The 12,728-nt window shown below is 40.5% G+C and overlaps 2 protein-coding genes across 3 annotated transcripts in view; both read left to right on the top strand.

Annotated features, from left to right (window-relative positions):
* acox1 (acyl-CoA oxidase 1, palmitoyl) overlaps positions 1-11,667 on the top strand; it is a 32,348-nt gene extending 20,681 nt beyond the window's left edge. For both annotated transcript variants that reach the window (XM_080722013.1, XM_080722014.1), the window contains exons 8-14: positions 2,225-2,387; positions 2,648-2,838; positions 3,641-3,820; positions 4,910-5,015; positions 5,502-5,645; positions 6,331-6,537; positions 7,977-11,667. In XM_080722013.1, the coding sequence (XP_080578139.1) occupies positions 2,225-2,387; positions 2,648-2,838; positions 3,641-3,820; positions 4,910-5,015; positions 5,502-5,645; positions 6,331-6,537; positions 7,977-8,027 (1,042 nt within the window). In that variant the 3' untranslated portion in view covers positions 8,028-11,667. The remainder of the gene's footprint in view (positions 1-2,224; positions 2,388-2,647; positions 2,839-3,640; positions 3,821-4,909; positions 5,016-5,501; positions 5,646-6,330; positions 6,538-7,976) is intronic.
* Positions 11,668-12,292: 625 nt separating this feature from the next.
* LOC308281957 (inactive rhomboid protein 2-like) overlaps positions 12,293-12,728 on the top strand; it is a 45,562-nt gene continuing 45,126 nt past the window's right edge. Inside the window, exon 1 of the mRNA XM_080722302.1 lies at positions 12,293-12,386. The gene's annotated coding sequence lies outside the window, so the exon portion shown is untranslated. The remainder of the gene's footprint in view (positions 12,387-12,728) is intronic.

Here is a 12,728-nt window from a genome sequence, read left to right as displayed (position 1 = left end):
AACTATGCACTGTGATCCATGCCCACAATTGAACCTACCGTACTACAGGTTATTATGTTTGCAGTATTTCACTTGATGTTGCCCAATAAGACCTCAGAATCTCAACAAAAGACAGTTGTGTCTAAAAAGCATGTTGACAGGAAAGAGACAGAGCACAAAGTGGATAAATCAGCTGGGGCACTGCAGTCTGAGCAACAAGGCTATACTGTGGCCGCAGGGCATAATCTTTTGAAAGGCCTAAGACCAAAGTTGAGGAAAAGACTCTTTTCTCATGTACAGTATATCCAGTTTAAGCTTTTAAATCTCATCATTTTCAGAATTAATTAAACGGTCTAACATTGTTCTTAACTCATTGAGTGCCTATCCCGAATTAGTTCGGGATATATTATCGCATCCCAGAGTGCCTATCCCGAACTAGTTCGGGATATAAAAAAAAATAAAAAAAAAAATTGAAAATGTTTTTTTTGAAATTTTTTTTTGGACCCCATCAAATCTAGTGAACATGATTTCAATCGCGATTTTGCATGTTCCACCCCCATACAACCCCATCTAACATACAGGGCAGCCATGTTTGTTTACATAACATGTAAAACATAATGGCGATTATCTCAAGAATGCCTGAACGGATTTCCAATCGGATTTTTTTGTTTGAAAGCTGTGAACAAACTGCACAAATCCGATTTTTTAGAGCTCATTCTTCTCTGTTTTTTTCCCATGCATGAGGTGTGCAAGGTTTAATCATGGCTAAGTTGACGAAAATAAGGCTTCTAAAATGCTTGGTAGCCAATAGCTAACTTCAAGCTAACTTCATCCTCTTCCTGTACATGCACAAAGGAAAGTGTTCAGGCAAGTCATGGCTGCAGGGCTTCTGCATATACCAGCATATCTCTATGGGATTTTCTATGGCCACTGGGCGCCCTCTAGTGGTGAAAGGGGTGGCACTAAATGAGTTAAGAATCTATTGTTAATTTATAACATACATTGAGGGAAAATAAAGGTAATACGGTACAAAATGAATAATTCTTATTACAAGTTATCGAAACTGAAATAGACATCTTGAAATTACTTGGGGCACATTCACACCAGGATTAAAACAAATCCTGGTGCAGATTGTCGGAAAGTGTGCTTCATTTGGGCTGGTGTGAAGGCTCGTGAATTCTGGTGCGGATCAAACAAACTAATTCTAATCCTCAAAAAAGCTTAGAAACACACCAGAGTGTGGTTCACTGTAGGTGTGAATGCAATCCGTGTCAAATGAAGGAAATGAACCAAAACACGTGGCAATCCCACTCATCGCACTTTTTATTTATCTGCACCTAGTCTAATATCGTTTCTTTTAGCTTTTAATTTGATTCTTTACTGCAGGGGTATTCAACAAAATTGTCCAGGGGGCCACATTGACAGAAACCCAAGGGGCCGGGGGCCGCACTAACGTAGCCACCCCCCCCCCCCCCCCCCCCAGCTATTAATCTAATGAACACTTGTAACAACGGGCACGACCACATTTTCACAAACAAGCACATTTTCATCTAACTACATTGCAAAGCAGAATACTTTTCAAGTAGAATACTTTTCATGTTAATGTGCTTAATTTCTGTTCAACAAGTTGACAACTGTACACATGCTTTCTTGTTTAAAACCTAGTGCTAACTACATCACACTAGTGATGGCCAACCTGGCTTTGATGCTATCTAGAGTAGATGTCGACCTTATTGACAGTGCACGCCTTCTTTGATGCTTTAACGATGCTCAACGAGGATCAGGTGGGTCGCAGACACACGCACTCCACTCTGCTGCAGTGCTCTGACTGGAGTCTCTTCATTTGAATATGATGGAATATGATTAGGGATTACTGTGATTATGGTAAGATGAAGCTCACGTTTCATATCGCGCAAACCATACCTATAACGTGCATTAGTCTCCACAAAAAAAAAAAAGATTTTGGATTTTTTTTTTTTTTTTTCAAAATCTTTTTTTTTTTTTTTTTTTTTCAAAATTGCTCCAGGGGCCACAAGGAAGGTCCCCGCGGGCCGCATTTGGCCCGCGGGCCGCCAGTTGAATACCCATGCTTTACTGTTTACAATATTAATCCTTGGCTTTGGTGAATTTACGGTGATGATGGAGATTGCCATTAAAAAAAAATACGAATAAACAATTTAACGTAAATCAGTGTTTGTTTTTGGTTCTATTGGAATAATTAGACCTGCCCTCTCTTGTTCTGCAGAGAGCCAGAGCCCCAGATCCTGGAATACCAAACGCAGCAGTACAAACTGTTCCCACTGCTGGCTATGGCCTATGCCTTTCATTTTGTGGGCCAGTACATGACCCAGACCTACCACCGTATCACTGGAGACATCAGCCAGGGAGACTTCAGTGAACTGCCCGAGGTACTGATACGTCACACACGCACACACACACCTGCACTTCTCAAACCAGATGACTAATCTATTGTTACTTGTACTGACATAGAAACATGCGTTTTTCAAAAACCTTTGAAGGATTTAGAAGACAAGCTGCAAGCTTGTAGTAGATCTGCTATTTGTCAATAGCTAAAGCATAGAATAATGGTTAAAGCGGTTCAAGTTTAAACGCGTCATAGACACGTTCCCGGTCTAAACGGGTCAACCTCTTGCCATCTCTTGTTCAGCTCCACGCCCTGTCTGCGGGGCTGAAGGCCTTCACCACGTGGGCGGCCAACGCAGGCATCGAGGTGTGCCGCATGGCGTGCGGGGGCCACGGCTACTCTTGTGCCAGCGCCCTGCCCGACATCTATGTCAACTTCACCCCCACCTGCACCTACGAGGGAGAGAACACGGTCATGATGCTGCAGACTGCCCGGTAGGTTTGTCCCACATATAGAGCATCGCAGCGGAAGTGGATTCCTGGGGTCACTTAATATTCCCCATTCATTTTCGCCATAGACTTTTACAAAAATATTTATAACAATTATGTTAAGCCTCGAACCAAGCCATCCAGGATGGAGGTGAATCATGACCATATAACCTTTTTTTCTATGAAAAGAACATTTTGAAAATCGCTAAACAAAGGGTAGTTATTAAATGTAGTATATCAAATAATGTAATATTAAAATATGTTTTCACATAGGATCAAAGGTTATATGATCATGATTCACCTCCATCCTGGATGGCTTGGTTCGAGGCTTAACATAATTGTTATACATATATTTGTAAAGGTCTATGGCGAAAATGAATGGGGAATATTAAGTGACCCCAGGAATCCACTTCCGCTGCGACGCTCTATACAGAGAGAGAGTAACCATGCATCTTGATAAAGATGAAGATGTACTGTATATAATGTATATAATTACACAAAAAAGTAAATACACAATCTAAAGATTCTATGTCTGTCAATGAGTAAGCATACAGGCATGAGCAAGAGTTAAGATAAAATAATAGTTGATTAAAACTTCTGTTGTGTTATGAAGGCTAAAAACCTGGTGCTCGTGTTTCATCTAACAGTGGGTTTGTCTTATGTATCTATTCTACAGTACTAATCAACATTAGTTTAGTTTGAGTGACACAGTAGTGCAGTTTCTTTCTTTCCCTTTCTTTTTTTTTTTCACTGCGACTCTCCCCGTCTCTCTTTATGCTTTTTACCCCTGTGTTTCTTAACTTTTCAGGTACCTGCTGAAAAGCTACAAGCAGGCGCGGGCTGGCCACCAGCTGAGTGGCATTGTGTCCTACCTCAACGATGCAGAGCTGCGTATGGTCCAGCCCCAGCCTGTCTCAGCCAGACCCACCGTGGTCAATATCAATGACCTCACTAGCCTGGTGGAGATCTACAAACTACGGGCTGCCAAGTAAGAGACACTAGTGTGCACGTGTGCATAGGGCCGTCATTATCATGACATTTTACATGACGATTAATTGTCACTCAAATAATCGTGATTAAAGATTAAATTCTGTTTTTGTCATTGACAATTACATTTCTGTTTGGCTTTTAGGCTTTGAAGTTTCACAAAGCAGATATGACACATAACCTACTGACATATTTGACAACTTTATACTTTAAAAAGAACATTGATAGTGGAAATAGCCGATCTACAAGCTCACAACGTGTCGCAATGCGTTATGAGCTTAAGAAGCGACAGGATGCAGAGTATAATAGTAAATAGACAGCAAGTTCCAGCTACTCTGATTCTTGCTACTCTGATTTCATGTCAGCCAAGGTGTATCCCTGAATGTGCTGCTAACTGACACGGTCCTATTTATGTTCATTTGATGTCCTACTCGCATGCCTGCATACTGCTAGGCTTAGTCAAATCTGAATCCATTTCATCGGCTGTGAAAGTCATCACAGACCTGTTACTGTGGCTTTCCAAATGAACCATGTTCCAGGTATGGAATCATGCAGAGATAAAAGGCAATGGTATTTGTTGAGATAACGGGCTCTATTTTCGTCCATGCCTTACCTCTTATCCCTTAACTTTTTTACTATTTTGAAAAGCATTTTAAAATATAGACGATCTATAAGCTCACAACGTGGCAATGTAGATCGGCTAGTTAAACTATTAAAATGTTTTTCAAAATAGTAAAAAGGAAAAGAAGTTTAGGGATAAGGGGTAAGACATGGACGAAGATATAGCTGAACGTCTCCTCTTCCTTTTGAATACATTCCTGTCTCCGTAGTTTCATCATTCTTTTATATTTATACAAAAGGTCAGTGTTGATGACTATGTTTTTATCATGTACATTGTTGAGCTGGTGGCAATGTGTATGTGTCTTTTTGCATGCGGTTCTGGTTATGCTGACAGCGACATGGGATAATGGGGATTGTGTGTGTGTGTGTGTGTGTGTGTGTGTGTGTGTGTGTGTGTGTGTCTGTGTGTGACTGTGTGTGTGTGTGTGTGTGTGTGTGTGTGTGTGTGTGTGTGTGTGTGTGTGTGTAGGCTGGTTGAACTGGCAGCTAAGAGCATCCAGCAGGAGCTGCATCACAGAAAGAGCCAGGAGGACGCCTGGAACAACAGCGCCATAGACCTGGTCAGAGCATCAGATGTAAGTTTGCTGCACGTGCGTGCGTGCGTGCGTGCGTGCGTGCGTGCGTGCGTGCTTGCGTGTGTACATGCACACAGTGTTTGATCCTTAGCCAATGCGGCGTAAAGGTAATTTAAAATATTGAACACAATACAACACAGGATATATCTACCCCACGCACTTCAAGTCCAGATGTTTCAACTTGCTAGGTTGATTTTTGGGCTTAAATATATGAATCATTACCATCCATATTTGCAACTCGTTGTGTTACTCTTTTGTTTGCCTTTATCTGGTTTCTAAATCTGCTATTGTCCTCTGGTAATTAATAGGCTATTTTATTCAGTTTGTAAATTCAACGGTTTTACTGAACTGATAAATTCTTTTTAATCTACACACGACCCAGAGGAGGATGACTAAACATAGTATAATGTTTTCATGTAGTACTCTGCACTGTGTCCAGTGGGCGACTCAGGGCTGCCTTATCTTATTTCTCTTCCTCCTCACTAGGCCCATTGTCACTATGTGGTGGTGAAGCTTTTTTCAGCCAAGCTGACAGAGATCGGAGACACCGCGGTACACTCAGTGCTGTCAACCCTGGCTCTGCTCTATGCCCTGCAGGGCATTGTTCAGAACTCTGGAGATTTCCTACTGGTAAGGGAAACAGTTTTAATGCAAATACCAAATACCTACATGATGAGTATTTGCATTAGTTTCCATCATAGTGTATGGTATTGTACAAAACTGTGAAGACTGTCCCCACATAAAATCTCCGACTGATTGAATTACTTGTGTCAAGGTGGGATACTTGTAACGGTACTTTTTTACATGGACTAACAGTACAGGATGCTTCTAAGATGTGGCTCCATTTCAGCCACACATTTTACTACATCAAGGATCGGGCCGAACATGCTGTATAATTGTTTGACTCTGCAAGACAAGACACTCCAATTGTTTAGATATTTGCATGTTCCTCATACTGTAAATGCTATCATCTTCACAACCACTTATGTGACAGCAATAAGTGGTTCAGCTGTGTACCAGACTGGGCTGAATGCCCCCGTTGTATCCTAGCTTGGAAAATGGGGGCTTTGTGTGAGAGATGCTATTCATGATCATGAGATTCATTTGTACAACATTGTGGTGTAACTGTAAGTCATATGAGGAATTGCTGCTCCACAGCAGAATAAAATAATATTTTGTATTCAGGGTTTTAATTTAGATTTAAATTCAGTTTGGCTTATAGTAGAAAATGAAAACCCCAGCTGTGCTTATAGTTACTTAACTGCTACATCCATCTCACTCTTTCTCCACATCTGTCTTTCTCCCCCTACCCTAGGCTGATCTTCTGAGTGTGCCACAGATGCATCAGGTCTCGCTTCGTCTGAAGGAACTACTGTCACAGTTGAGGCCCAATGCTGTGGCGCTCGTAGATGCCTTCGACTACCGCGACGAGCTGCTTAAATCATCCCTGGGAAGATATGATGGAAATGTCTATGAGCACATGTTCGAGTGGGCCCGCAGCTCTCCCCTCAACCGCACAGAGGTCAGTCTGGCTTCTACCTGAGGCACATAGTAGTTGTAAATATATTGTTTCTTGTTGATTTTAGACTACGCCGTTTCCCCCATGTGTATGGTCAATGTCACTGCCAACCCCTCCTTTTCGGTCTTGAGGAGGGTGTAGACAACCACATGTCTCCTCGTCTGCTTCTATTCATCTTACAGTGAAAGTTTAGAGAACATGCTATCCCTCCCAGTTCTACTCGCTGCTCAACATAGGGGTCCATAGGGGTCACTAGTGCAGAGATCAGCCTCTCCTGTCGGCTTTGCACCTGTAACCAGGGCCAATTACCGGTATATTTGTTGGAGTGCCAGGTCAAACTGGGGGCCCAGTGGAGGAATCAGTTTTAATAATCTTAAGCGTTTGTTTTAACCCACTTGGAATACAACCGGACAGTAGGGGGTCACATTTTCGAATCTGTTCCGAATACAATATGATGAGCTCCTAGCCAATTAAAACTACAATACTGAACGTGTGCACTGCAGTGATCAAGTGCATTAAAGGCTGTGTGCAGAGATGATGTTCCTCCCTCTCTCCAGCTCCAAATCACCCAAGATTTGATAATGTATTTAAAATGATTCAGTTTCACATTTAATTCATATACAATAAAATCCTTTTGAAGCCCAAACCTACCAGACAACTGTGGTCGTTCTGCACCACAGAATTTCCCCCTTGGGATAATAAAGGTATAAAGGTATCTACCAGGACAGTTCAGGTAGTGTCAGCCAGGTAAATAATTATTTTATAAATGCCTTCCAGCAATTATGAAGTTCCTTGCACTTTTTGTACGTCTTGTCCAAACCTTCTTAATTGTTGCTAGACTAAATCTAGTATGTGTTTGGTTATGTAAGTACACCCCCTGGACATGACGCTAGTATGTCGCAAGGACTTACCCACAATCCAACCCTTGGTCCTGAGTGCCAAGCAGGGAGGCACTAGACTAGGCACCGAGTGCCGCGCTGCGAGCTTGTAGATCTGCTATTTTTGAAAAATCATGATTTTTCTTTTTTCTTTGAATATATCCATTTAAAAGCAAACATTTGTAACTCAAATATTTGCTTCTGGGGGGTCCCTGGAACAACATATTTTGAGATGGGGGTCCGCGGCCAAATACCTGTAATTTTGGGGGTCCTTGACATGAAAAGGTTTGAGAACAACATGATTTAGAAGAAGGATTTAGAAGTCGGGTCAAAGATCGGGTCAAAGATACTCAAAGACTTTTCTCAAAGATTTTCACGATTTTTCAAAAATAGCAGATCTACAAGCTCGCAGCGCGGCACTCGGTGCCGCGCTGTGAGCTTGTATATCTGCTATTTTTCAATAGTTAAAGCATAGAATAATGGTTAAAGTGGTTAAAATCTAAGGCGACTCGGGCGCGTTCCAGGTATTTGAGAGTTAACACTTTCTCCCCCACTCTTCTCCAGGTCCACGAGTCCTTCCACAAGTACCTGAAGCCCCTGCAGTCCAAATTGTGAGTTGAGCTTTGACCCTGGACCTCTGACTGTAACAGGGTCAAGGTCATGCTAACAATAATACTACTCCAGTGTGCGAACCCCAGGATGGCTGCCACCTGCCATCAGCTGCTGCTTACCAATCAGAAGGGGCCATTCAGTCTGCCATTCTCCTCTGTCACTTGCCTCTCCAAATGGAAGATGTCCCGTAGCACTTACAGGGGATCAGCCTCCTTATTCCTCTATCATAAAACAAACAAAAAGAGAGAAAATACTTTTATTGGAGACAATACACCAGTTTTTGGTTTTGTAGACCTTTGTCAGACAAATGCCTCTTCCCCCGACAAGATCTCAGAATCAAAATATTGTGTACTGTATTTCAAATATGTATTTGCAAGTAATAGACAATGTACAGGAATCTCTTTGTTTGTTTTGTCAACTTTCCTCACATCTTTTTTTTATAGCTGTGTGAAGAGCCTATTGTCTTAAAGCCTCTTTTGGTAAATGGTCATTATGTTTGGCAGTGTAAATTTGACAGGCACAAATCGATAACTTACTGAGATACAAGATTTGGTAGGAACTGGAAAGAAAATATATCTTTTGGGGGGTTCAAGAATTGAGCTAAGAAATGAGCTTGATCTATTCTCACACATGGTAACAGTTAAAAGGGTGTGACACACACATTACATGTTTTAGTTCATTGATATAAATCACTTGTGAATCAACATTCCCGGCCATATTTTTACCATTTAAATGGTTGTATGTTAGTATGCAACAAACAATGTTTCATGCGCCAGATGGTGCCCTTTTTGGTAAAAAAAAAATATATATATATAAATCTCCATCTGTTATCCGAAGAAACATCATCAGTATCTAAAGCATTCATGTCTTTGCTATGTAAGCTAACATTATGCATGGACTTTGCACGGACATTCAGCCCGCTCATTGTAACCTGAGACTGCAGGTGGTCATAGTTCTCTCGCCCTCTTCAATGCTGCTCTCTCTAGGCCCCCTTTCAGTTCATTGTATTTTTAAACCAGTGAGGTATCTAGGAAAGAAACGTGACTGGGGATTTCATCATCCTTTAAACCCTGAAAAGTATTAAGTACAACGAGGCAATCATTGCATCAATGTGCTTCCCATTAAGACCATCTTTGATTGGCAGGGCCAGTGTCCTAACTACATTTCAATTTGATGGGGAGATTGGGGACCCATGTTATCTCTGCCTTTCCTCCCACTCTTCACTATCAGCTCAACTAAATGTGATGGGTCACTTTTTTCACTTTAGTGTCAGTTATTTTGGCAAGCAACACACAGGATTCCCACGGTCATGAAATTCCTGGAAATATTTTTAAATTAGAGAAATATTTTTCCAATACTGGAAAAGTTTTGGAATTGATCAAGGGTCCTGGAAGGTCCTGGAAAAAATACCTATGCATTGTCTTTGGTTATTGATTTTGTTAATACCTCTGAAAACAATTGTCAAATATTAGAGGCAGAAATTGTGAAAATAGCAGATCTACCGTGTTATACAAAATTCCTCAACTCGCTCGTCAGGGTGCCGAGGTCCCCAGTTAGAATATGATTATTTCGGGGGTCACGGCCTGAAAAGGTTGAGAACCACTGGCATACACTGTATTTGGGCATTGCACATAGGAGTAAGCGACTCGTTATTGAGCTGAATTATTGTTATATAGTCCTGGAAATCGGATTAAATATTCTGGAAAAGTTTTGGAAAGGTTTTGGAAATTAATTGGTAAAAATGAACCCTGAACACAGTCGTATGACAAACTATAAATTAGATGTCATAAATTGCACAACACTAATAAGCCTGACATGTTACCTAGTGTAACTAACATTTTATACAAGTTAAAAATTGTATAACCCATGTGGAGTAGTGGGTTAACTTTTAAGAGCTGAGAGACCGTTTGATTGATTGCACATGAATATGATTAATTTTTGTATTTTTATGGACATTTAATCAAAGTCCTTGAGAGCATTTGCCTTTTTTTCCTTCTTTCTTTTGGATCATGTGATCTCTCCTCATCTTTTCGGATCATTTGATTTCTCCTCATCGTGGATTAACCCATTAAGACTTGAGGGTGATTCTAAAAACACCTTCTAAATCCTAACCTAGATTTTCTTAAATTTTGTATTCAACTTAAATTTTGTATTCAAATTATTATAATTGTGTTGCAATACCTGTATATTGTTCAAAATGGTGAAAATAGGACACACACTGCTTCACGTCACAAAGTAGATCTGCTAATTTCACTACTTTTGTGCGACACTCTTCTATGATGATTTTGGAACTTAATTTACGAAAAAACATACAAATCTACGTAAATGGGTTAAGTTAAAACAATGTGCTGTCTGTTGGAGCAGGAATGGATGAGCAATATAAGATTCAAGGATATGTATGTTTACTCTCTTGCATTTGAGTATAACTTGGGTGAAACTGCTTTTTGAATGTTACACGTGATGGACGGTTGCAAGATGAAGTCAGATGTCAAATGTGTTCAGGGGCGTCACACCAAACTCTGGGCCCTGGGTACAAGGATTCACTGCGGGGCCCCTGTGCTTTAACTATTGAAAAATAGCAGATATACAAGCTCACAGCGCGGCACCAAGTGCCGTGCTGCGAGCTTGTAGATCTGCTATTTTTGAAAAATCATGAAAATCTTTTAATATTTCAAATCCTTTGAGGTTTTTTGAAAAACCTATATGTTTCTATGTCAGTGGTGCTCAAACCTTTTCATGTGCAGGACCCCCAAAATGGTATGTATTTGGCCACGGACCCCCATCTCAAAATATTGAGTTCCAAGGACCCCCCAGAAGCAAAATTTGAGTTACAAATGTTTGCTTAAAAAATACATATGTTCAAAGATTTGCACACATTTTCATGACTTTTCAAAAATAGCAGATATACAAGCTCACAGCGCGGCACAGTGCTATTTTTCAATAGCTAAAGTATAAAATAATTAAGGCCCCTCCACCACCTTGGGCCCTAGTAACTCAGTCCCACTTTCCTACCCCTTGTGACGCCCCTGAATGTGTTTATACAAAAATAAAACATCTGTGAACCAGATTTCTGGTATGTGGGTGATAAAAGGCCTTTCAGATCCAAGTGCGTAATATAACTACTCATGTTACAGTTTGCGCAGAAAACCCTCCCTGCTATGTGGGGCTTAATTATAACAGAGAATAGTCACAATAGACAGCCCTTTAAATTATGGCACATTTTTTTCTATGAACACCAATACTTTTGTAATTCTACTTTTCTCTTTTTTGGCATCTTTTACCACTTGTTTTCCCTAAATCGTAGCCATAGCCAACAAATACGATTATAATAAGTGAGCTGTAATTTAAAGACTGGATTATAAACATGATTTTCTGTATGTGCCTGAGGAAGATGTCCTCGATTAATGAGACTAACACAGAATGCATTTCACTTCTGTTTTCGTAGTTTTTTTGTTCTGTTTTCTGAATCTGTATATATGAAATTTATGACTATCATCATATCCCATCCAAGAAGTTTTGTTTTAGCTTTAGGTGATATTTTTTCTTGAATGATAATGTATTGAATCCTCAGATGTTTAGTATTGATTTTAATGGTTGGAAAATAATTTGTCATGCTGATTCTATTAATAAAAGGTTTGAATTAGCTGTGTGTTTTCTGTTCTGTATTTAACCACTAGATGGCCAGCTGCAATAAGAAATACACACTGTATGTGTGAACTGTGAATTGCCTCAAGGCCGCCAGTTAATACCTGTGTATATTGAACAAAATACTGTACAAATTAATTCAAATCGTTTGCTCTAAATTCAAATTAAATTAAGTTAATATATAATTACAATATTTACAATCACGATAGTTTGTGGTCTGGGAAGAAATAATAAAAGTTGTATTTTTAGTCAAGTTATGCGTCCAAACACTTGAGTGTGTGTGATGTGTTCTAGAATTAGATCTGAGAGATCATGCTCATGCATAATTAAAACACTTAAGGCTGTTTTTAGAACAACACCACACTTGATTTTCATTGACAGGACCACCAGTAGCTCCGTCCCCGGCCTAGTCGACCCCTCCCTTTCTCCCTCTCTGACGGTCAGCTCAAAATAGCCGATCTACAAGCTCACAGCCGACGCAGCTTTGTTGCATCCGCGACCAGTCGTGAGCTTGCAGATCGTCTATTTTTTTCCCCCCGGCCCGCAACACCGTCGTACGAAGGAGCATAGAACACGGACATAATATCTCCGCCCACTGTCCAGGGAGCTACAATTAAAGATAGTGGAGAAGAAGAGGGAAGTGCCCGTTCGTCAACAACACGTTGCTGTTCTGCTTTGCATTAATGTGAGGAAAAATAGCTGATATTTATCTCGGAGGTGAGTGGAATCACTTTTTCCTTGGATCCAAAAAAACACGTATTTTTTTGCACTGTGACTCAATTATATTGCGGGCGATTGCGCGATGTTCTTTCTTTCGACCAAAGCATGTAAAGTCGTTTTCGTGTTTTTAAATTGTGAAAAAGAGGGTGAAAGGACAAAGGCAACTCGTGCTGAAATTCTGTTTCACATATTGGTGTTTGAGTTTAGTGAATGACATAAAGAACATGCGAGCCATTCTTGTGGAGTCTGGACACGTTCCCAGGAAAGCGAGCCGTTCAAAGCATGCTGCTCCCTATATGGTGGAAAAAGTACTCGCAGTACTTGAGTAAAAGTATCAAT

Source organism: Nannobrachium achirus (genome assembly GCF_963921795.1).
Source record: "Nannobrachium achirus genome assembly, chromosome: 3".
In the NCBI taxonomy this organism is placed as follows: domain Eukaryota; kingdom Metazoa; phylum Chordata; class Actinopteri; order Myctophiformes; family Myctophidae; genus Nannobrachium; species Nannobrachium achirus.
This window is presented reverse-complemented; position numbering and strand designations above follow the sequence as displayed.